At 37.1% G+C, this 22,298-nt stretch overlaps 2 protein-coding genes across 2 annotated transcripts in view; both read right to left on the bottom strand.

Moving 5' to 3' along the window:
- uts2r2 (urotensin-2 receptor 2) overlaps positions 1-10,190 on the bottom strand; it is a 20,056-nt gene extending 9,866 nt beyond the window's left edge. The window contains exons 1-7 of the mRNA XM_058793640.1: positions 9,992-10,190; positions 9,528-9,739; positions 6,721-6,796; positions 5,945-5,987; positions 4,339-4,403; positions 3,770-3,826; positions 1,809-1,962 (exon numbers count right to left, since the gene is read on the bottom strand). Of these exons, the coding sequence (XP_058649623.1) occupies positions 1,809-1,962; positions 3,770-3,826; positions 4,339-4,403; positions 5,945-5,987; positions 6,721-6,796; positions 9,528-9,739; positions 9,992-10,059 (675 nt within the window). The 5' untranslated portion in view covers positions 10,060-10,190. The remainder of the gene's footprint in view (positions 1-1,808; positions 1,963-3,769; positions 3,827-4,338; positions 4,404-5,944; positions 5,988-6,720; positions 6,797-9,527; positions 9,740-9,991) is intronic.
- Positions 10,191-11,754: 1,564 nt separating this feature from the next.
- On the bottom strand, positions 11,755-22,069 carry psmd11b (proteasome 26S subunit, non-ATPase 11b). The gene is made up of 13 exons (XM_058794399.1): positions 21,927-22,069; positions 20,325-20,426; positions 20,037-20,233; positions 17,805-17,862; positions 17,364-17,558; positions 17,123-17,267; positions 16,385-16,445; positions 16,116-16,178; positions 15,905-16,030; positions 15,721-15,756; positions 15,180-15,231; positions 12,474-12,616; positions 11,755-12,323 (listed from the first exon to the last, which is right to left on the bottom strand). Exons 1-12 carry the CDS (start codon positions 22,015-22,017, stop codon positions 12,474-12,476), a joined length of 1,269 nt encoding a protein of 422 aa, XP_058650382.1. The 5' UTR covers positions 22,018-22,069; the 3' UTR covers positions 11,755-12,323.
- Positions 22,070-22,298: the final 229 nt, after the last annotated feature.

Below are 22,298 nucleotides of genomic sequence, written 5' to 3'. Positions count from 1 at the left end.
CTAAAGTAAAGCCTAAGATTTCCTGGCTTAACGAAAAACAGTGGTAGAATTTAACAGCATCCCTGGGACTTTAAACTCTACTCTGCTTTATGAGGGGAATCTCTTTAGTGATCCCAAACCACACAGGCGTCACTTCTCAGCATGTCGGATCACACTTTTAACTACTTTAATCAAATCTAGAGTTTAAGACTGGCAGTCTTCTGGCGGCAGCCCGTTATTTCCAGTGGTTTTTCAGAGACGGATTAATGAAGAATATTCCACACACCTACCGCAGAGGGAGCACATTCAGCAATTGAGACGCTTATTTGTTTTTATTACTCTACCAATGCCAAAATATCATCCCACATCCCATAAGGACAAACCTGACCAGCACAGCACATTATCACTATGGCGTAATGCATTTCTGTCTAAACACGAACTGATTTAAGTGAATTGTAAACTGTATAAGCAAATGATAGATTATGACGCAATGCGGATAATTACATTTGCAGCTACAAACTACAATGACCTTTGGATAATCTGTTTATCTGTTTGCCTCTCATGCAACATTCAAAACACAAAAGCAATTCATCTTCAATGTAGGCCGGTTATTCCTCTGATGTGATACAGCCAAGCATGTAAGCCTTGCCTGCAAAGTGAAATGATCACCCTGATGGCCACATTCATAAATGCACAACCTACTCAGAGATCAAAGCTGCATTTCTAAAACCGGACATAAATGAACTTGAACTGATATTAGATCCCCTCAAGACCTCATTTCAACAGCTCAAAAGTGAAGTAGGAACATTACGCTTTGTTTCAAAAATAAATTGTGTCTTTTAAAGGCAATGTTGTTGTGATAAAAGTGATTTTAGGCCTGGCCAAATAAAGAGTTCAGGACCTAACTGTGCTGCACCAAACATCATTGTTTTGGATGCAAACATTGCTGAGCATTTCCATCTCTAATGCATGAGAAATTCAGAGAATAGCCTCAAATATGGGCCAGTGGCATACTGCAAGTCTTGTGCCCCTCCTGGGGCTCGTTATGCATGAATATTTGTAATTGTATTTGATTAAGACAGACAGTTGTGTTATTTTGGGCAATTTAGCCCGCTCTTAAATCACTCTTTTTATTTTTCCAATCTGGTGCTGAAATATTTTTTGTTAACGTAACAAGTCAGTGTAAATGTCACATAAACCGGCATTCATCTGTGCAAACCAATATATCAACATTCAAGCATGTGATACATTGTTTCCTGTGATTGGGATTCCTGTATAAACACATTTATGCCATATCTGTGCGGCAATAAAACTCAGTGTACATACCAAGTATATTGGCCACTTTAAAATCAAATTCAAGCTGGTTACTGGTTCATGAAGCCATGCACCACTGGGCTATGAGGATCTCTTATATTGAGGCTGAGTACCAATTAATTTAATATCTGTAATAATAAGCTGATGTGTGGTTACATCATGAATATAATATTAATCTATTTCCATTATTCATATCTAAATCCCTTTGCTTTTGCTTTAAAGATTTGCTTTTCTAGACAAGTATTTAAAGTTCTGTTTTATTTCAAGTCACTGAACTAATTTGATGCGAAACATTATTTATAAATGTCAGCTTTGCAATAATATGGCCTATTAAAGCTAGTTCAAAACATCTGGGCCCTTGTGCGTGGAGATATTTTTGGTCAATGTTCTGAGGGAACCAATGTGATTGGCAGTTTCAGAACACTGGTCATAGAGTAAACATTAGGAGTTCTTGAACATTCCTGGGATATGAGTTAAAAGTTAGATGCTAAAGTGTTCTTGGATGTGCGTGTTACCTTATCGATATGTGGGTGCCAGTACTCATCATGAGTGGTTTTGGCAGAGGTGCTGTTGATGCGAGAGAAGAAGGTGGGCTTGGTGAGGTACATCTGTTTGGAGTCCAGACCAAACGTCTCTGTTATTGCCTTTTGAATTCGGCTACGGACATCCCTGGTTTAAAACAGAGCACATAAAATTTCTTTATATAGTAGACGTTTGCTTGTGGTACTTTTATTCTTCCATATCCATAATAGGTATTATAAAACCACAGATTTTCAAAGCCAACTAGTTGGTGGGCTGCCACAAAGACCTGACTAATCGTTAAAGAAGCCCTGAATAATTAGGTTTGCATCAGGTAAACCTGACACATTCTTGTGTTCAAAACAGTAGAACTATTTTTAACTTGACACATCATCTTAAAAATGCAACGCTCATGGTGTAAAATGCTAAAAAAATAAATAAAAGAAAATCATGATCCACAACGAAAATTACCAAAGATGTCTGTATGAATGTGTATACCTAAAGTGGAACAGCTAAATGGATTATTAAAATAAAGTACCACCACTACAGATATCAAAGGAATAGCTCACCCACTATTAAAAACATTCGTTTTTTTTATTTTCAATTTATATTATTTTATTTTATTTTGAATTGAAAGAAATAGTTTACCCTAAAATGAAAATTGGCTGAAAAATCTCCCTCAGGCCATCCAAGATGTAGATAAGTTGATGTTTATTCATCAGAACAGATTTGGCAAAAATGTTGCATTACACTTGCTCACCAATGGATCCTCTGCAGAGTCCTAACAGATGATAAAAACATCTCAATAATCCACATGTCTATCAATTAATGTCTTGTGAAGCGAAAACCTTTGTGTTTACAAGTAAAAAAACAATCCAAAAAGCTCTAAACAAATATGTTGGTGGTTTTCAATGTGAGAGAAGAACATGAACTTTTGAGATGGGTTTTATAATGGATTGTTTTCTCACAAACACGCAATTTAAGACTTCACAAGTTGTTAATTGATGGGCTGGAGTTGTGTGGATTACTTGTGGATCACTAGCTGGGTTTCCATCACCCTGTTTTAATGCGCATTTTGAAGTATCGAGTGAGAAACGAGTGATGGAAACGCCAAATTTCAAATAAAAATCCTTTAATTCGCAAAAAGGTTTTTACGCTCACTTGAGGTGGTTTTTGCCTTGTGCGAAAAATGGTTAATGCGAATAATGGGAGATGGAAATGCATTTTGCAAAAAAAATTCCTCCAAGTGCATCAAAAAAGTCATGTGACTGCGCTATGAGATGGAATAACTTGACTAGCAGCAGACTGATGTCGTTCACAGCATCTGAAATGCTGTTATGGTCGTTCTGAAATGCCTGAGCAAAGTCTGTCATCAAAGTTTTTCTGTATAATTGTCTTACACGACTGCATTCCCAAACAGCAGCATTCACCTCCGAAAGCCATGACAGCATTTACTGTGTTTCGTCTGCTCGCTCTGAGGCGCAAGTAATTTTTCATATGTGAAAATGATTATTCAGTAGCTTATCCTAGTTTTCTATAGGCTACTTAGTGCCAGTTTACCAGGAAGTGACGATTTTGTTCTCTTTGACTCGTTGGATGGAAACGGCGCTTGTTCGCAAATGTTTTATGCGATATTCCAATTTTGCGCATAAGATAAATTCGCAACTTTGGATGGAAACCATTCTTTTATCAGCTGTTTGGACTCTCATTTTGACGGCACCCATTCACTGCTGAGGATCCATTGGTGAGCAAGTGATGTAATGCTAAATTCCTCCATCTGTTCTGATGAAGAAACAAACTCCTCTACGTCTTGGATGGCCTGAGGGTAAGTACAACAAATTTTCATTTTTTATGTGAACTATTCCTTTAAATTCAAAATAAAATAAAATATTTGAGAACGGAATGATTTGGAATGAACAGATTTTTAGTTACTTCAACACTTTTCTAGATCACTCACCTGTACAGTTCAAAATCTTCTTCTGTAAAAACATCCCTTATCTCATTCTTAAAATATCTGGAGATAAAAAAAAAAAAAAACAGATGGGTTCACTTCAGATAACCTTAACCAATATCAAACACACCACCTTAAACAATTGTAGGATGGCAGCCATTTAAGAAGTGAATTGATGCTGCCATATCAAAATACAGGCAGCAATAGATTCACACACAGAAGACCAAAGTGTCACCGCAAGCGTGCCAACACATGCCAGCTGTACATGTTAACTTGCCAGCACAGTACCAGCCTGTGTGTGGGCACCTAGGTGTAAACCACATATAAAGACACGGGGAAAAACTCCACGTGTAAACGATGAAAACATGATCTTTAGCAGCTGAAGCTAGAAAGTCATTCCATCATTGCTGCCATTGATTTCTGCTCTGCTCCTCGGGCCCAAGGGTATACTTTGATGTGCACATGAAACGCACCTTGAGACGTCTGATAGAGCTGTGATTCGAATAGCTGGCGCTGAAGTTCAATTGGAGATGACTTCCTGTTAGACTCTGTATAACGCCACACAGCATACTCACTTATAGATATTCACAAACTGCTTCCCCATCGACAACGCCCCAGAGTGAAGATCCAGGATGGAGGCCTGTCCACAATAAAAAGGAATAAATACACTTTCAAAGAAGAAACGGTCAATATTTGGCAAAAAAGCAATGCTTTTCCTAGTGTCTCTGGTTTGAATAAACTCCAAAGCCAACCACTGAGGGCTTACATCTACCCTGAGTGCTTACATCTACCCTGAGTGCTGGATTGCACTGCTGAGGTTGTTGTTATTCGTGCTCCATCATAAGGTCAACAGATGGACTCCTCTCAGTCCTGGTATTGCCTGCTCTCTGTCTTCGCACACTTTATAAATCATCATGATGGGGCTGATCTCCTCTTAAAAACTCAGCAGGAACCTCTGTTACACCCTCTTTTAGTTCACCGGTCACACTCTATAAAAGGCTTCTTTGCCTGGTAAGATCTCAAGAACCTTAAAATTCATTTATGTAACATTAGATATTCTCTGTGTAATAGCTTTCACTATTAATAATAAGAAGAAACGTTTCTTAAGCACCAAATCAGCATATTAGAATGATATTATGTGAGGATGTATTGCAGACTTATTTAATTGCTGCTGAAAATTAAGCTTTGCCATCACAATAATAAATTACATTTGATAATATAGTTATTTTATCACCAGTAGTGGTGAGCATAAGAGACTTCATTCAAAAAAAAAAATCATTTTTAAAAAATGTGTACCAACCCAAAAACATTTGAATGGCAACGTACATGAATTTCAAAATATCTTATTTGGTATTTTGCTTTTCGGTTTAATGACAAATGCATTCAAGCTAACATGGATATTTTATGATTATGTTATCCAATCTGATTTGGGATCTTTTTGCACAAGAATATTAAAAGATCAGGTATCACGAACTTGCTTAAATTATCCTTTAGGAACATTTTAAATATAAAGGCTATTATAAAAATGGTACCTCTTAAAAAAAAAAATCAACAAGTTTCAACAAGTTCAGGGCCACTCGAAGCCACTATACCATCATCTACAAATCAGTGAATGAAACCAATCAAACTAGCTGCTTAACTGCCTCAAATTAAGATGCTATGTACAACAGCGGTTGTAACATTTTAAGCAATACTGGACCTTAGATTCAGTCCAAAATGTATCTGGTTTGTTTTATTTTACAATGTGGTTTAGGTCTTAGCACCACATGTACTTTTCAACAATGATTTTTTTCAGTATTTTTCCCATTAAGCAGCAGAGTGATGAACTGGTGAGCTGAGCTTAATCCGATACTAATGCAAAATGCAATTTCAACAACCACTGGGAATGTCACGTTGTTCCCACACAGGACAGTTGCTTTCAGAATCTACGACAGATCATATGTGAATTTTCTCAAACATACTCTTAATGAGAGTGCTTTCCTGTGGAAACTCAATCATACCAAATATGGTGCCATCTAGACACATAATGGAAAAGAAGTTGGCTTTTTAATTCCAGCTGAAGCCAAAACCATAGCGTGTACTGCCCTCTTGTGTTCTTAAGCAGCTGCTTCCACGATAGACTAATTGCCATTATTTTTTAAATACAGTTGCAAGCATTTGAACTGCAAAGTGTTTACTCACACCACCATCTGAGCCAGCAAGTGATAAGCCCCGCTCAGCTAACCTGTGAAATAAGAGGAGAACATACATGTATTTATGTATGTACACTACCATTCCAAAGTTTGGGGACAGTAAGATGACAGAAATCAATAGATTTATTACTCAGGGATGCAATAAATTGATCAAAAGTGACAGTAAAAACATTTATAATGTTACAAAAGATTTATTTTTGTTATTTAGAGATTTCAATTCATCAAAGAATCTTGAAAAAAAAAAAATCTCTCTCTCTCTATATATATATATAAACACACACACACACATATATATATATATATATTAAATGTATGTATATTAGTGTTGTCATATGATTAATCATCTAAAATAAAAGTTTTTGGTTACATGTATGAGTACTGTGTATAATTTTATGCATATATAAAACAGCAGCACTGATATATAAACAAAACCTTTGGTAAAAAAAAAAATACATACATACATATATATATATATATTTGCAATTAATTGTTTGACAGCACTAATATATAGTGTAATACTGAGAAACACTGACACTGAAAAACACTGACTTTGCCACCAAAGGAATAAATATATTTTAAAATATATAATTGGAAAAGGAAACCAGTTATTTTAAATTGTTATAATATTTCACAGTATTACTATTTTATTGTATTTTTAATAAAAAAATAAATGCAGCCTTGGTGAGCACAGGACACTTCATACCGACCCCAAACTTTTTCACCAGCAGCGAATATACCAAGTTGATTGTCAGTATGCATGTGTACCTTCTAAGCTTCTGCGCCTCCTCCAAAGTCACAACACTGTCTGAAATGGCTCTGCCGCATTTTGTTGGGGTGCAACCTGAGGACAGAATGCATTAGCCTTTCATATCGATTCATTAATTATGGCAGCAATTAAAGTAACTGGCTGTCAAATTCTCTCTTCAAACTGCATATTCGATAACACACTCAGCGACGCAGCCTGCCCTGCAAAATGTACTGCATAATGACTCTGGAGTTTGTTCCAGCATCCAGCTGTCAGTCAGGCAATATTCACAGTGGGGTGTTCAATTGACAACAAAGCTGTACATCCAATCATATTCCACAGTATATAGCATTCTGGCACAGATTCATATGCCACTTGCTAGAATCCAGTAGGAATTCTTGGAGGAATTCGAAAGATCCAAAAACAGCTACAGTTAGCTTCAGGACAATACATATTCTCTCTTTCCATTCTCTTTCCCAAAGCTTATTTACGCCTGTTGTAAAGAGAGTGGGATGAACTGGAGCCAAGGGAGCGCTTGTTAATCCCAGCGCTTGCTTTGTTTGTGGTGCCTACAGCTTTTTGAAGCTGGTGTGAGGTTCTGTAATGAGTCCTATGTGGGAGGCTTCAGACTGTCAATCACAGATCTGGCCTCCCACCAATTATCTAACTTCATGATTTAGACTGATAGAATGCACAGGTGTTGACGTTGTTCAACTAAAACTTTTTACTCTTGGAAGTTGTTTGGAAACGTTTTTCCTCTGATACAACAATGCATTTTAGTTCAAAGGTTGCCCCAGTTATATATAGTTTTTGGAACAAAGACACAAATAGCAAAATAATAGCTGGGTGCATCTTAACCAATGCACTTATACACACTCACACTCAAAAAATTATTCTCTAGCTTGCTTAATAATCTGGCATTATATAATATGAATATTGTTTGACAAATTGTTTTGTTCCTCTTATTTTAAGTCACTTTGCATACAAGTATTTGCTAAATGCATCAAAATAAATGTTAGACTCACCATCCACAAACATAAGCCATTACCGTACAGTGATCAGTCAAAGAGACCAAATCCAATATGCACAAACTAAATTAGTATGTAGAGTACAACATTTTTGGTTATGTTAATATAAAATATAATATAAAAATTATGTAATGTTTTATAAACACAGGCAATATATATATATACAGTCATGACCAAAAATATCGGCCACCTTGATAAATATGATCAAAGAAGGCTGTGAAAATTAATCTGCATTGTTAATCCTTTCGATCTTTTATTTAAAAATTTCACAAAAATCTAACCTTTCATTGGATAATAAGAATTTAAAATGGGGGGGAAATATCATTATGAAATAAATATTTTTCTCTAATTCACATTGGCCACAATTAATGGCACCCTTTTATTCAATACTTTTTGAAACCTCCATTTGCCAGTTTAACAGCTCTAAATTTTCTCCTATAATGCCTGATGAGGTTAGAGAACACCTGACAAGAGATCAGAGACCATTCCTTCATCCAGAATCACTCCAGACCCTTTAGATTCCCAGCTCCATGTTGGTGCTTCTTCTCTTCAGTTCACCACTCATTTTCTATAGGGTTCAGGTCAGAGGACTGGAATGGCCAGCAGAAGCTTGGTTTTGTGCCCAGTGACCCATTTTTGTGTTGTTTTTAAGGTTTGTTTTTGGATTATTGTCCGGTTGGAAGATCCAAACATGGCCCATTATAAGATTTCTAACAGAGTCAGTCACTTATTGGTTTTTTATCTGTTGGTATTTGATAGAATCCATGATGCCGTGTGTCTAAACAAGATGTCCAGGACCTCCAGCAGAAATATAGGTCCACAACATTAAAAGTACAGCAGTATATTTCATTGTACACATGGGGTACTTTTTATCCCTGTGTTCACCAAACCCATCTTGAGTGTTTGCTGCTAAAAAGCTAAATTTTTTGTTACATCTGACCATTTGAAGTTCCAGTCGTGTCTGATAACTGAATATGCTGGAGTTTGTTTTTGGATGAGCTAGGAGAATTTTTCTTGAAACCCTCCCAAACAACATGTGGTGATGTAGGTGCCGTTTGATAATTATTTTTTAAAGATTTTCTGACCCCGAAACTCAACCTTTTTCTGCAATTCTCCAGCTGTGGTCCTTGGAGAGTCTTTAGCCACTCATACTCTCCTTCTCACCGTGCATTAGGACAAAATAGACACACGTCCTCTTCCAGGCAGTTTCGTAACATTTTGTGTTGATTGGAAATTCTTAATTATTGCCCTGATGATGGAAATGGGAATTTTCACTGCTCTAGCTCTTTTCTTAAAGCCACTTTCTCAAATGTGAAGCTCAATTATCTTTTGCTGCACATCAGAAATATATTTGTTTTATTTTGTTTTCACTCCTATTTATATTTCTGTGAAACAGGTAGCCATGGCTGGATAATTTCATGTTCATAATCACGCTGGTGTGCTCAAAATTGTGAATACATTTCATATATATTTTACTCATAACAATTTCTAGGGGTACCAGTAATTGTGTCTAACGTGTATTTGAGAAAAAAAAAAAACATTTATTTCATAATGATATTTCCCTTGCAAGGTAAAAAATTAAACGTAATTGGCAAAAGACCAATTACCTTTAATATGCAAATATTGCAAAAACATTGTTAAAAAGGTCTATTAGTTTGAATCAACATGCAGTTTTGAAAATTCCCTGTAACATTTCTAAAAAATAAAAAAAAAATCCAAACAATACTGTAATTTCCAATAAATACTGCAGTAGTGAGTAAGTGGACTTCAATGAACGGATTAACAAACCTCCTGCATACCTGTGAAGCGCTTGTACTTCTTGTAGTCTTCAGAGCACTCAACTGTGAACACTCTAGGATGAGTTAGGATCTCGTTTCTTGAAACCAATGTGTGTGTCAAGTCATCAGTCCATGTGAAATACATCCAGCTCACTAGTCCAGTGACTCCTGCCAGCAGCAGCAGCGTGATCACGTTACCTCTCCAAGAGGAGGCCTGTCTCTGCGCATTTCCCCTGAAGGAACACGCACCATATGAATACAGAACACAGGTGCGATGGACTGTCAGGTGTGCATTGCTTAGTTTCATCCATTCATTTGACTGCCAGATCGCACAACGAAATGAAAAAGTAAAATATACATTTATTCTGGCATCACGTAGGGAGTATTTTGCATGTAAACAAGGATCTGAAGCAGCATCAGCCATTAATCGCAGTAATGCAAAGTCAATGTGGGTTCATAAAGTTTCAGAAATTAAAAATCATTACCTCTTAATTTTCTTTTCAATGGCGCTACTTTCTGGATTTTTACTGATTCCTCGTCGCTGTGCAGTCATGTTTATTAAATATATCTGTCTGCGTGCATCAACATAACACGTGTATGGTTTCGTTTCATTCAGTGTTTGTCTACTGCACTGCCATATACAAGTCCAGTGTGAAAGCGTCTGCAAGAACGTCGTGTCACACGCTGGACATTTAGTGTGTCAAAATAAAAGTCAGCGAACAATGTTATTTCTGGATGCTACTGGATGTAAAGTGTAACGGTTATTCATATAATTTATTAGAATTACTGAATCTATATTCGAAGATTTAAATAAATATTCAGGAGTTTATGTGGGTTTCATGTACCTGAAGGCTTATTTCGAAATAAAGGTTTAACATTCACATTTATACATACATAAATTGGATTGTTCTATCTGTCTCAAGCTGCTGAGGGTACTAAACCCAGTCAGTCGGTTCAAATTATGAAATTAATATAGAAGCTCATTAAAATAAACTAGTATGGAGTGGAAGATGTTTTATTCATTTATTGCGATTATGTTTAATCACATCACTTCTTTCTGACCTCTGCTGTCATTAAATCTCTCTATAAAAAAAACGATAAAAAATACTTAAACCCTTTGAAGAGTGGAAGTTAAATCTCTTAATGTTCAGTTTTACGCTTTTACATATGTAATATATTAATCTGAGCTATAGTAACCTGAGGTTACTGTTTTTCTACTCTAATCTAATATTTTAACCACAGCAAACAATATATTGGGTTGGGTTCTCATGAAATTATTTCCTTGTGATTTAGCACTCAATCCTAATGTATTTGTTGTGAAAATGCCCAACAAGATAACACACATAGAACAAACTTGCTTCCACACTAAGGAAATTGTCTGATTATATTCATGTACAAACAAGGGATAAGGACAATTTCCCTTAAAACCAAAAATGTAATCAAAACATTTTAATTAGTGAACAGGCCAACTCATACAAAAATAAAACAAGTCATTTTTCCTTGAACTGAAATCTGTTTATACCAAGATTTCCATAATTGAGAATTTTAACTTCGGACAGAGGACTTTAGTGGACCACTTTTGAATGTTACGCACAAAAAATAAAAAATAAAATAAAAAATAAAAATACATTACTTTCCAAAATGTTTAATGTCTCACTAAATTCTCATTGTCAATGATCAATGCTAGATCACCACTACAAATCAATCACAATCACATGCAGGAAGCTCTCAAATCAATACTGGACCTCAAAAAGTCATTTAAAAACATCGTTCTCCCACAAGAAATTATTTTTTTGTTGCTAAATATTTATAATTGCACACTAAACAGAATAAATGAAAACATAAATTATTTTTGTAAAGGATGTGTGAACGTATACATTTACAGGAAAATGAGTAAAAAAAAAAAATTTTTTTTTACAAAACATTGATTTTTAAAACAATATTGAGGGTATTTAACTTATACGATGGTCTACTGCTGGTAAACTAGAAATGGAGTTTGCATTGGGATACTGATCTGAAATGATCAGAAAAAAAACAACAAACAAAAGAATGAACAAAAATGAATAAACTTCAGTGCAGACATAAATGTGTGTTGGGGAAAGGGTTATTTTAATCAAAGAGGGCTAAAAGCTTTGCAGGATTGGGCTGTTTAATATAACCACCCTACTTGGCAAACAGTACACTGTAAATACAAAACTGTAAAGACGGTATACTGCAAAAGAAAACGGCAAACAATACTCGATCGTACGAACTTAGAAAATCATTTTCTAGTGTGTGTGGTAATATGATTGGCAACTGTGCTTATTACAGAGCCTCTTCCTTACAGCCAAGTTCCTTTGAATCTCTCATCTACAACAATCATTTAGAATGTGCATCCATAAATTGAGGAAAAAAGGAAAAAGTTATGCACTACTGCAAACAACCGATGAACCGCAGATAACCGAAAACCCAAGAGTCTGTATCACAAAGTTGCTGTAATTAAAAAACTTTAAATGTAGAAGAGCTATACAGTTCTATATGACATTTTAGGATTTTATTTTAGTTGTACAACATTCCCTGATGGCCTGTGTTGGCCGTTGAGAGATACAGAAAAGAAGAAAAAAAAAAAAGTTCAGAGGATCAGAAAGATGAAATTGTCCATTTGAAAGAAAAGAAACATTAAAAACTCTCAACTGGGGAACAAGTAAATCTTGCTCAATGTTGTCCCTTTTTGCTGTGAGAAAAAAGTTCCACATGTTGGCCATACACACATACACACGGGCAAACTCACACGCATACAACCATTTCACACAGCAGCAGCCGCCTCTGACGTTTATTCTGCGGGAAAGAGACATGAAGATACACTTAGAAAACCAAACAGATAAATTAATTACATATAAACATTTAACCATATTTCATAAAAAAAAAAAAAGGATGTTTAGAGAGCAAAATATTTGTGTGTGCATTTTATTTTTTAAAGTTCCTCACCTATGTTAACTTCTTAGCCTTGTTGTACAGTGAATCCACAACTTTGCTCATGTTCTGTATGGTTTCTAGAGCTGCCTCATAAGTCTTGTCCACAGGGGGCTCTTCGAATATGATGAGCACTCCTTCACCTTGGTCAAGAATGCCTGCAACAGTAGAACTCCATCAAGCAAATGAATTCAAGATATTTTGGTGGATTTTGCCACTTTCATTAGATTTAGATACATACTGCAGTGAAGCATGAAATTCTTAGGGGACTTCAGTCATAAATAACTGTTATTATTTGTTTATAGACTCTTAAAGAGGCCATTTGATGCATTTTAATATTTTCCTTTTCCTTTAGTGTGTAATGTGACTATTAGGGCATGTACAAGGTCTGTAAGGTTACAAAGCTCATGGTCTCCCACTAAATTTATTCTATCTAACAGAGAACACCACTTAAACGTATTACTTGCGCAAACGTCTACATCGCAATTTGAAAAATTAGCATAATGCCCACTCAAAAGCATATGCAAAGAAAGAGGGCAAGGCTTTACAAAATAAAAACTTACTACTATGAAACGTTTTGCTCAAGTCAATCTACATTTTCAAAATTTGACATGGGCTCAAAATTATATTGTAAAACCAATGCCACTAATAACGGTTTGTGTTTGTAAACGCTAATAGCCTCACGGTTAGTGCGCCGACATACAGCACAACTGCACTCACGGCGACCCGAGTTCGAATCCCAGCTCGTGGTCCTTTGCCGATCCCGCTCCCCTCTCTCTTCACCCAATGCTTTCCAGTCTACTCTACACTGTCCTGTCCAAATAAAGGCATAAAAAAGCCCATAAATAAATCTTTAAAAAAAAATAAATAACGGCTTGTGTTTGCAACTACTTTAGAAGCTGACTGTGGTAAGGGGCGCCATGCACGCTTGATATGCCAATCACAATGCACTGGGTCAGCTGTCCAATCAGGACACTCTGGGCTTTTCGGCATGGAGAAGCTTTGTACAAACCGGAACTCAATTAGAACATTTCAGAATAGGAATAGAGGTGCTGCAATATCATGTAGTATGTGAAAAAGCACATTAATTCCAGTTTAATATACCCATTAATATATATACACACATACACACAGTGGGTACGGAAAGTATTCAGACCCCCTTAAATTTTTCACTCTTTGTTATATTGCAGCCATTTGATAAAAGTTCTTTTTTTTCTCATTAAAATGTACACACAGCACCCCATATTGACAGAAAAACACAGAATTGTTGACATTTTGCAGATTTATTAAAAAAGAAAAACTGAAATATCACATGGTCCTAAGTATTCAGACCCTTTGCTGTGACACTCATATATTTAACTCAGGTGCCTTTCATTTGAGTCCAGCTGTGTTTGATTATACTGACTGGACTTGATTAGGAAAGCCACACACCCGTCTATATAAGACCTTACAGCTCACAGTGCATGTCAGAGCAAATGAGAATCATGAGGTCAAAGGAACTGCCTGAAGAGCTCAGAGACAGAATTGTGGCAAGGCACAGATCTGGCCAAGGTTACAAAAATATTTCTGCTGCACTTAAGGTTCCTAAGAGCACAGTGGCCTCTATAATCCTTAAATGGAAGACGTTTGGGACGACCAGAACCCTTCCTAGAGCTGGCCGTCCGGCCAAACTGAGCTATCGGGGGAGAAGAGCCTTGGTGAGAGAGGTAAAGAAGAACCCAAAGATCACTGTGGCTGAGCTCCAGAGATGCAGTCGGGAGAAAGTTGTAGAAAGTCAACCATCACTGCAGCCCTCCACCAGTCGGGGCTTTATGGCAGACACATGAAAGCCCGCATGGAGGACTCCAAGATGGTGAGAAATAAGATTCTCTGGTCTGATGAGACCAAGACAGAACTTTTTGGCCTTAATTCTAAGCGGTATGTGTGGAGAAAACCAGGCTCTGCTCATCACCTGTCCAATACAGTCCCAACAGTGAAGCATGGTGGTGGCAGCATCATGCTGTGGGGGTGTTTTTCAGCTGCAGGGACAGGACGACTGGTTGCAATCGAGGGAAAGATGAATGCGGCCAAGTACAGGGATATCCTGGACGAAAACCTTCTCCAGAGTGCTCAGGACCTCAGACTGGGCCGAAGGTTTACCTTCCAACAAGACAATGACCCTAAGCACACAGCTAAAATAACGAAGGAGTGGCTTCACAAAAACTCTGACTGTTCTTGAATGGCCCAGCCAGAGCCCTGACTTAAACCCAATTGAGCATCTCTGGAGAGACCTAAAATGGCTGTCCACCAACGCTACCATCCAACCTGACAGAACTGGAGAGGATCTGCAAGGAGGAATGGCAGAGGATCCCCAAATCCAGGTGTGAAAAACTTGTTGCGTCTTTCCCAAAAAGACTCATGGCTGTATTAGACCAAAAGGGTGCTTCTACTAAATACTGAGCAAAGGGTCTGAATACTTAGGACCATGTGATATTACAGTTTTTCTTTTTTAATAAATCTGCAAAAATGTCAACAATTCTGTGTTTTTCTGTCAATATGGGGTGCTGTGTGTACATTGAGGAAAAAAAATGAACAAATGATTTTAGCAAATGGCTGCAATATAACAAAGAGTGAAAAATTTAAGGGGGTCTGAATACTTTCCGTACCCACTGTATGTGTGTGTATGTTGGGTTTTTTTCAATATTTTAAATAACATTTTATAATAAAAAATAAAAGACAAACCATGAAACTTTTTGTCCAGGATCATTTGTGACAGTTTCCTCTCAACATCATCCTGTGCGAAACAAAAAAAAAAAAATAACAGAAAGATGTATATTTTAGTGTTCATGTATACATGGTAATATAGTCATTGTTCATTTCATAACTTATCAATTTGTTGTTATTTTGTGGTGGCATTGAAGGCTGCGATCCTGTGTCATTATGATTAAAGCTACTAACAGTTTTTAAAACATTAAAGCTATAAACCATCCACTTGTCATAACATATTGACCACCCAATAATACTGTTTCCATGTCTAAGCCTCTACTCTGTTTCAAATGAGAAAACACTACCCGAACAGCCGTTTACGAGCACAGTTCAGTTATATCACACCTTCAAGCTAAGCTTTTAAAAACATGATTTATTTTGATAGTACTAGAGCGTACCATTAGTGTATAACAGAGCTATTTGTTTGCTTTTTACAGCTGAAGGAGCATTTGGACCTGGATACAGTGATGTATGACCACTGGATCAAAGCTTACAAAGAGAAGAAAACAGTTTGTACCTTTGAAAGTTTGACGAGGCCTGATATGTGTGTTATCTTGAAAAATAGAGAAAAAAAGGGGGAAAAGGGCATAAAGTTGCAGGCTTTGGTTCTTTGTACATACACAAGTCTTCAAAAACATAACATTCAAAAATAAATAAATAAATGATACACTTTAGGATGAAATCATCTATGCACACACTACCTGTACTCTGGAAAAGGGCTCGATGACACGAATGAGATTCTGTTCCAGCAAATTGTCATAAAGCTTGGCCAAATGTGTGTTGATGATGGGGTCGTCCCTCAGCTCTTTAGTGTACTCTGTCAGGGCCTTCACGTGTGAAAGAGCAAGCAGAAAGCTGAGCATGACATCAAAGACTTGAACGAAAAATATATACAGACAGTCAAAATCTCACCTTTTCAAAATCTGCTAATGACCTGTTCTTGCTGGCTTGTGCTATACATCTCAGTGCATCGGTCTGATGGAGAAAAAATTACAGGGCACAACTACAAATGAGCACTTGCTCCGAGAAAAAAAAAAAAAAAAAAGTCAAATGTGTAGCAGGTTGTTAAAAGCAAACATAAAAGCATGGCATGCGAACAACCGTGAAGTGCTGCTGCAGAGCATTTCTTTGTAAGTGGTAATATCATCTATAAAAAGACACTGGAATTTTAATGAGCTCACCTGTCGCCCTGCATATCGCAGAGCCAGTTTGCCACTGATCAAGGCCTGTACCTCCTCTGGCCTGGAAGAAAAGAAATTAATACTTTTATATTAATCAAAAGTGACAGTAAAGACATTTATAACGTTACAAATTATTTATATTTTCAAATGTTCTTTTGAACTTTATATTCATCGGTCAATGCTGAAAAAAACGTATTTCTGTTTCACAAAAAATATTAAGCAGCAACTGTTTTCAACACTGATAATAATAAATTTTTCCAAGCACCAAATCAGCATATTACAATGGAGCAATGGCTGCTGAAAATTCAGCTTTGCCATCACAGGAAAAAATTATAATTTAAAATATATTCACAAAGAACAATTATATTAAATTGAAATAATATTTCACAATATTACTGTCTTTACTTTATCTTTAGTCAAATAAACAGCTTTAATAAGTATAAGAGACTTCTTTCAACATTTTTTAAAGATCTTACTAACCCCAAACTTTTAAACAGTAGTGTATAATCTGTGATTTTAATACATGCTACACTTTTTTTTGGACTTAAGCTAGAAGTCATTAAGCGTAGGCGATGAGTTATGGAGCTGCATTGTACTGAAGATATGAGAGCCTAAGTATTACTTAGTAAGGCGTTGTTACATAACAGAGCTTGGCATAACCAACACAATGACTGTTGTATTATCCTGTGGCCTCCCACACACAAACAGGGATAAACTGCAAGCGGTTATCTCACTTACAAGCTGAGCATGATCTTGCAGAGGAGCATGTATTTCAGTGAAGTGACTGCCCTGGGGCTGTCGATGGAGTCGTAGCCCTCAAAAGCCTCAAAGAAGTAAGAGTAGGCAGTTTTCCAATCTTTCTCCCCAGCTGCATGTATGATGCCTGGAGTGAAAGAGCGAAACAGTCACATACCAATAAGAAACACACTTCCGATCTCAAATGCACTTGCAGATCATTAAACTGAGAAGTGAAACTTGCCTGACTGCATATCAAGAGCTGCCTGGAGCTTTGGGGGACAGTAAATGGCATTGGCGGTGGTCCTGGCTGAGGTGAGGGCAGCCCTGGCTTTGGGAAGGTTGCTGAGAGCATGGTAGGTTTTACTCTCCAGCAGCTGAACCTCCACCAGCAGAGCTTTATCATCCATCTTCTTCAGCTCCTGTAGCAGCTGGGAACCTAAAGAGAAAGAACAGATTACAATCTAAAAGTTTCAAGCACATCAAAAGTACTAGAGTGTAAAAAAAAAAAGAAATACAATGGGATCCAAACGAGTACACTAGTGTCAGTTTATTGCAAAACATAATTTGTGCAAAAAAGTAAAAAATATATATTGACTGAATGAACAAATTTCATAATTTCATTAATTGGCTCAAATGTTTGAATCCCACTATATGAACATTTATTTTTCTACATTATTCTTACCCAGCTGAAGGGCTTCCTGATATCTCTTTGTGTCAAAGTAGAGTGAAATGAGTCGAGCCTGATGAAAAAAAAAAAAGAGAAGGAATAATAAACTATATTGTTGTCTACTGCTAGCTAATTTAATTCAATAATTTAGTTAAGAATATTTTGTCATGATAGCAATATTATTGTTCAATTTCAAATAAATGTTCTTTTAAACTTTCTATTAATCGAAGAATCCTGGGGAAAAAAAAGTAATGTTTCCACAACAATTTTCAATGTTTTCAACATTGATAATAAGAAATGTTTTTGAGCAACAAATCAGTATATTAGAACGATTTGTGAAGGATGATGTGACACTGAAGACTTCCATCACAGCAATAGACATTTATTACTATATACAGTATCTCATAGAAGTGAGTACACCCCTCACATTTTTGTAAATATTTTTTTATATCTTTTCATGTGACAACACTGAAGAAATGACACTTTGCTACAATGTAAAGTAGTGAGTGTACAGCTTGTATAACAGTGTAAATTTACTGTCCCCTCAAAATAACTCAGCACACAGCCATTAATGTCTAAACCGCTGGCCACAAAAGTGAGTACACCCCTAAGTGAAAATATCCAAATTGGGCCCAAAGTGTCAATATGTTGTGTGGCCACCATTATTTTCCAGCACTGCCTTAACCCTCTTGGGCATGGAGTTCACCAGAGCTTCACAGGTTGCCACTGGAGTCCTCTTCCACTCCTCCATGATGACATTACGGAGCTGGTGGATGTTAGAGACCTTGCGCTCCTCCACCTTCCTTTTGAGGATGCCCCACAGATGCTCAATAGGGTTTAGGTCTGGAGACATGCTTGGCCAATCCATCACCTTTACCCTCAACTTCTTTAGCAAGGCAGTGGTCGTCTTGGAGGTGTGTTTGGGGTCGTTATCATGTTGGAATACTACCCTGCAGCCCAGTCTCTGAAGGGAGGGGATCATGCTCTGCTTCAGTATGTCACAGTACGTGTTGGCATTCATGGTTCCCTCAATGAACTGTAGCTCCCCAGTGCCGGCAGAACTCATGCAGCCCCAGACCATGACACTACCACCACCATGCTTGACGGTAGGCAAGACACACTTGTCTTCGTACTCCTCACCTGGTTGCCGTGCATTCAACTTCTTTGGTCGACCATGGCGAGGCCTGTTCTGAGTGGAACCTGTCCTGTTAAACAGCTGTATGGTCTTGCCCACCATGCTGCAGTTCAGTTTCAGGGTCTGGGCAATCTTCTTATAGCCCACGCCATCTTTATGTAGAGCAACAATTCTTTTTTTTCAGATCCTCAGAGAGTTCTTTGCCATGAGGTGCCATGTTGAACTTCCGGTGACCAGTATGAGAGAGTGAGAGCGATAACACCAAATTTAACACACCTGATCCCCATTCACACCTGAGACCTTGTAACACTAACGAGTCACATGACACCGGGGAGAGAAAATGGCTAATTGGGCCCAATTTGGGCATTTTCACTTAGGGGTGTACTCACTTTTGTGGCCAGCGGTTTAGACATTAATGGCTGTGTGTTGAGTTATTTTGAGGGGACAGCAAATTTACACTGTTATACAAGCTGTACACTCACTACTTTACATTGTAGCAAACTGTAATTTCTTCAGTGTTGTCAAATGAAAAGATATAATAAAATATTTACAAAAATGTGAGGGGTGTACTCACTTCTGTGAGATATATATATATATATATATATAAAAAGCTGAAATAGTATTTCACAAAATTTACTGTATTTTTCTATCAGAAAACGCAGCCTTGGTAAGACGTAAGAGAGGGAACTTAAAAAAAAAGAAGTAATAATGATTAATTATATTGCTGTCTACTACTAGTAATTTTTATGCATTCATTAAATTAAGAATATAAAAAACTATGACTGTTATTGAAACGGCATAATAAAAGTAGCAAGTCACAAATGAACAAATTACAGATTTACTTTGATTTATTATTACACAATGAAAAGCTGTGGCAAAAACAATGTAACACATGGAATAGCTTATTGCATTTATAAGTTCACAATTTTAAGGTTTAGTATTAATTTGGCATAGTAATATACAAGTCACTTGATGTCAGTTCAGTTCAGCATAATGGCATCCACCCAGATCTTAGAGTTGGAACTACCTGTTTTATATTAATTAGTGGTCTATGATTAATTATTGGCTGATTGACATGACAGTCCAAAGCTGTTTATGCAAATTTTGTTTACCTCTAGGGCTTGTCTGAGGAAGGTTCTTTTCTCAGCTTTAGCCCATTCGATGCATTCCAGGCACAGCTCAACCTCCTGGCCCGTGGCAGCCTCCATATCCAGAAACAGATCCAGGAGCGAGCGCACCAACCGTGCTGCCTTTGCCTTGCTTATGGAGATCAGGAAAGGCCTTACAAATTTCAGCAGGCCACCAAGCTCTAAAATAACATGCAACAATAATGATGTGTCACAACAAAGTAAAACATTTCTATCACAGGTACAGCATCCCCCCAGAATGTTGATGCCAACCTGCAGCTTGTCCCGTCTTAGCCAGGAGAGTGCCCAACTCCAGGATGCTCTGCTCCTTGACACGAACCGCCTCTTCATCATCTTCCTGGACATCTCGTCTCACTGAAAAATCCAGACAAAGTGAGAATACAAAGAATAGTAGTAACTAAGATATAGCCTTTTTAGAGTGACAGAACAAAATACATCAAGTGTGTTAAATAATGACTATTTGTATAACTGATGTAAATTTAAAACACAGTTGTAAGTAGCACATCCAAGAAACAAGCAAGCCACCATTTGTGTCTTTATCTCATGTGAGTGTAAACGATTTTAATTATATTTATCAAAATAGTTGTTTAATTGAGAGAGAGAGAGAAAAAAAGCTAATTAGTGAATGTACCTTTATATAAAGTGAGTAATTTCTGCTGACCCTTCTAATCACTTTCAACAGCTTTCCCTGAATATTCCCCCCAATCAGCTATTGGTGGAACAACACATAATCCCGCCCCCAAACATCTGCCATTGGCTGAGCCATTGTTGCCGTGTTGGGCTTGTCAGGGTGCTCAAAATAAAAGTAATGTTTTGACAACGTCAAGTGTTTTTCGGGAAAATCAACCTACAAATTGCCTGCTTATAGCCGTCTCTGTGCATTTATCTGGGTTGAATACTTTAAAGTCTAAAAAAAAATATATATATATAAACTCCACCTTTAAGAATAACTTGCGTAATAATAAACAAGTTCCTATACCTAATTAACTCATTTAATCTAATTTGAAACCAACTTGTCATTATGTAAAGATATCATAAAAAGACGAAAACAAGAATCAGGCTGACATGAAAGAAACGTAACAGGAGACGACAAATACAAATATAAGATGGCAAATAATCGGCACAAGTTTTAATTAGTCAAAAAACAACCGCTTTAACGCTACCAAACTAAAGTTATTAAACTGCGCATTATGTCCTAATTAGCAAGCCCATTTATTTAATAAAAAATAATTATGATTTCAGCAGCCAAATAGAGAAATAAACAAATCTCAGCCAATGTCACGACAGCAAAAACAAATGTCAAAGCTTGCTTTAAGGCTGGCGTGAAACACGTAAAATCAGGTTAAGATCGTCAAAATACGCTAATCTCAAAATAAAGTTGAGCTATAATTAATACAAAATCGGTGGAACTATAATTAATCCAAAATTAAACTAATTCCAAACTATATGTGATAAAATGCGCCTTGGCCTGGAAGGGTGGCTAATATAGCAGGCTAACTGTCCATACTCACTGGTTGTGTCTCAAAACGTAGTGAGCTGCCTAGTTAAGACAGTTTTTAGCGAATCGGAGGCGCGTTCGAACGATCCATTCAAATGTTCAAACACGCACAAGAAACCAAAAAAGCTGTCTTTGTTCTATGCTCGATTCGAACTTCCGAACGCGGCAATAAGGACCAAATATGCTGCCCATGGAGGCAGCTCACTGGGTTTTGAGACGCGCGCACGCACACAGTACAGTGAGTCAGCACCGCAGCACCGGCTCATGGCTCCCCAGCCTTCCTAACAATGAAGCATTAAAGTAGCCATGCAGCGTGAAAAGTAAAGTTTTGCCAAAGGATCTAAAAACAGTTTTACCTATTGAATGTAAAATGTCAATAGAAGCGTTTCTGTCTGTGCTGATGAGAGACTGAGCTCTCTGAAACTCCACCACTGCCGCGGCTGCCATCTTCCCTATTCAAAAATCTCACTACCCACAAGCACTTGCGAGCCCAACCGGAAGTACGTTAATACGTACGTGCTTGAGTGCGGGGGCAGTTTGGGTTTTGTAGTATTTTCGCTTTTACTTTTCTAGAGCATGATTGAGTAGCTAAAACATGTATATCTCAAATATTGCATTACTATTCCATATTATTACTATTATTAAGACTATTACTTAATTTCGTAGGCTACCATGCTGCTCAGAGAATTTCCACTGTTTTATTTTTTTTATTATTTTTAATTGTTATT

Source organism: Onychostoma macrolepis, chromosome 12 (assembly GCF_012432095.1).
Source record: "Onychostoma macrolepis isolate SWU-2019 chromosome 12, ASM1243209v1, whole genome shotgun sequence".
NCBI lineage: Eukaryota > Metazoa > Chordata > Actinopteri > Cypriniformes > Cyprinidae > Onychostoma > Onychostoma macrolepis.
Note: the sequence above shows the minus strand (reverse complement) of the source record. Positions and strands in the feature narration are given on the sequence as shown.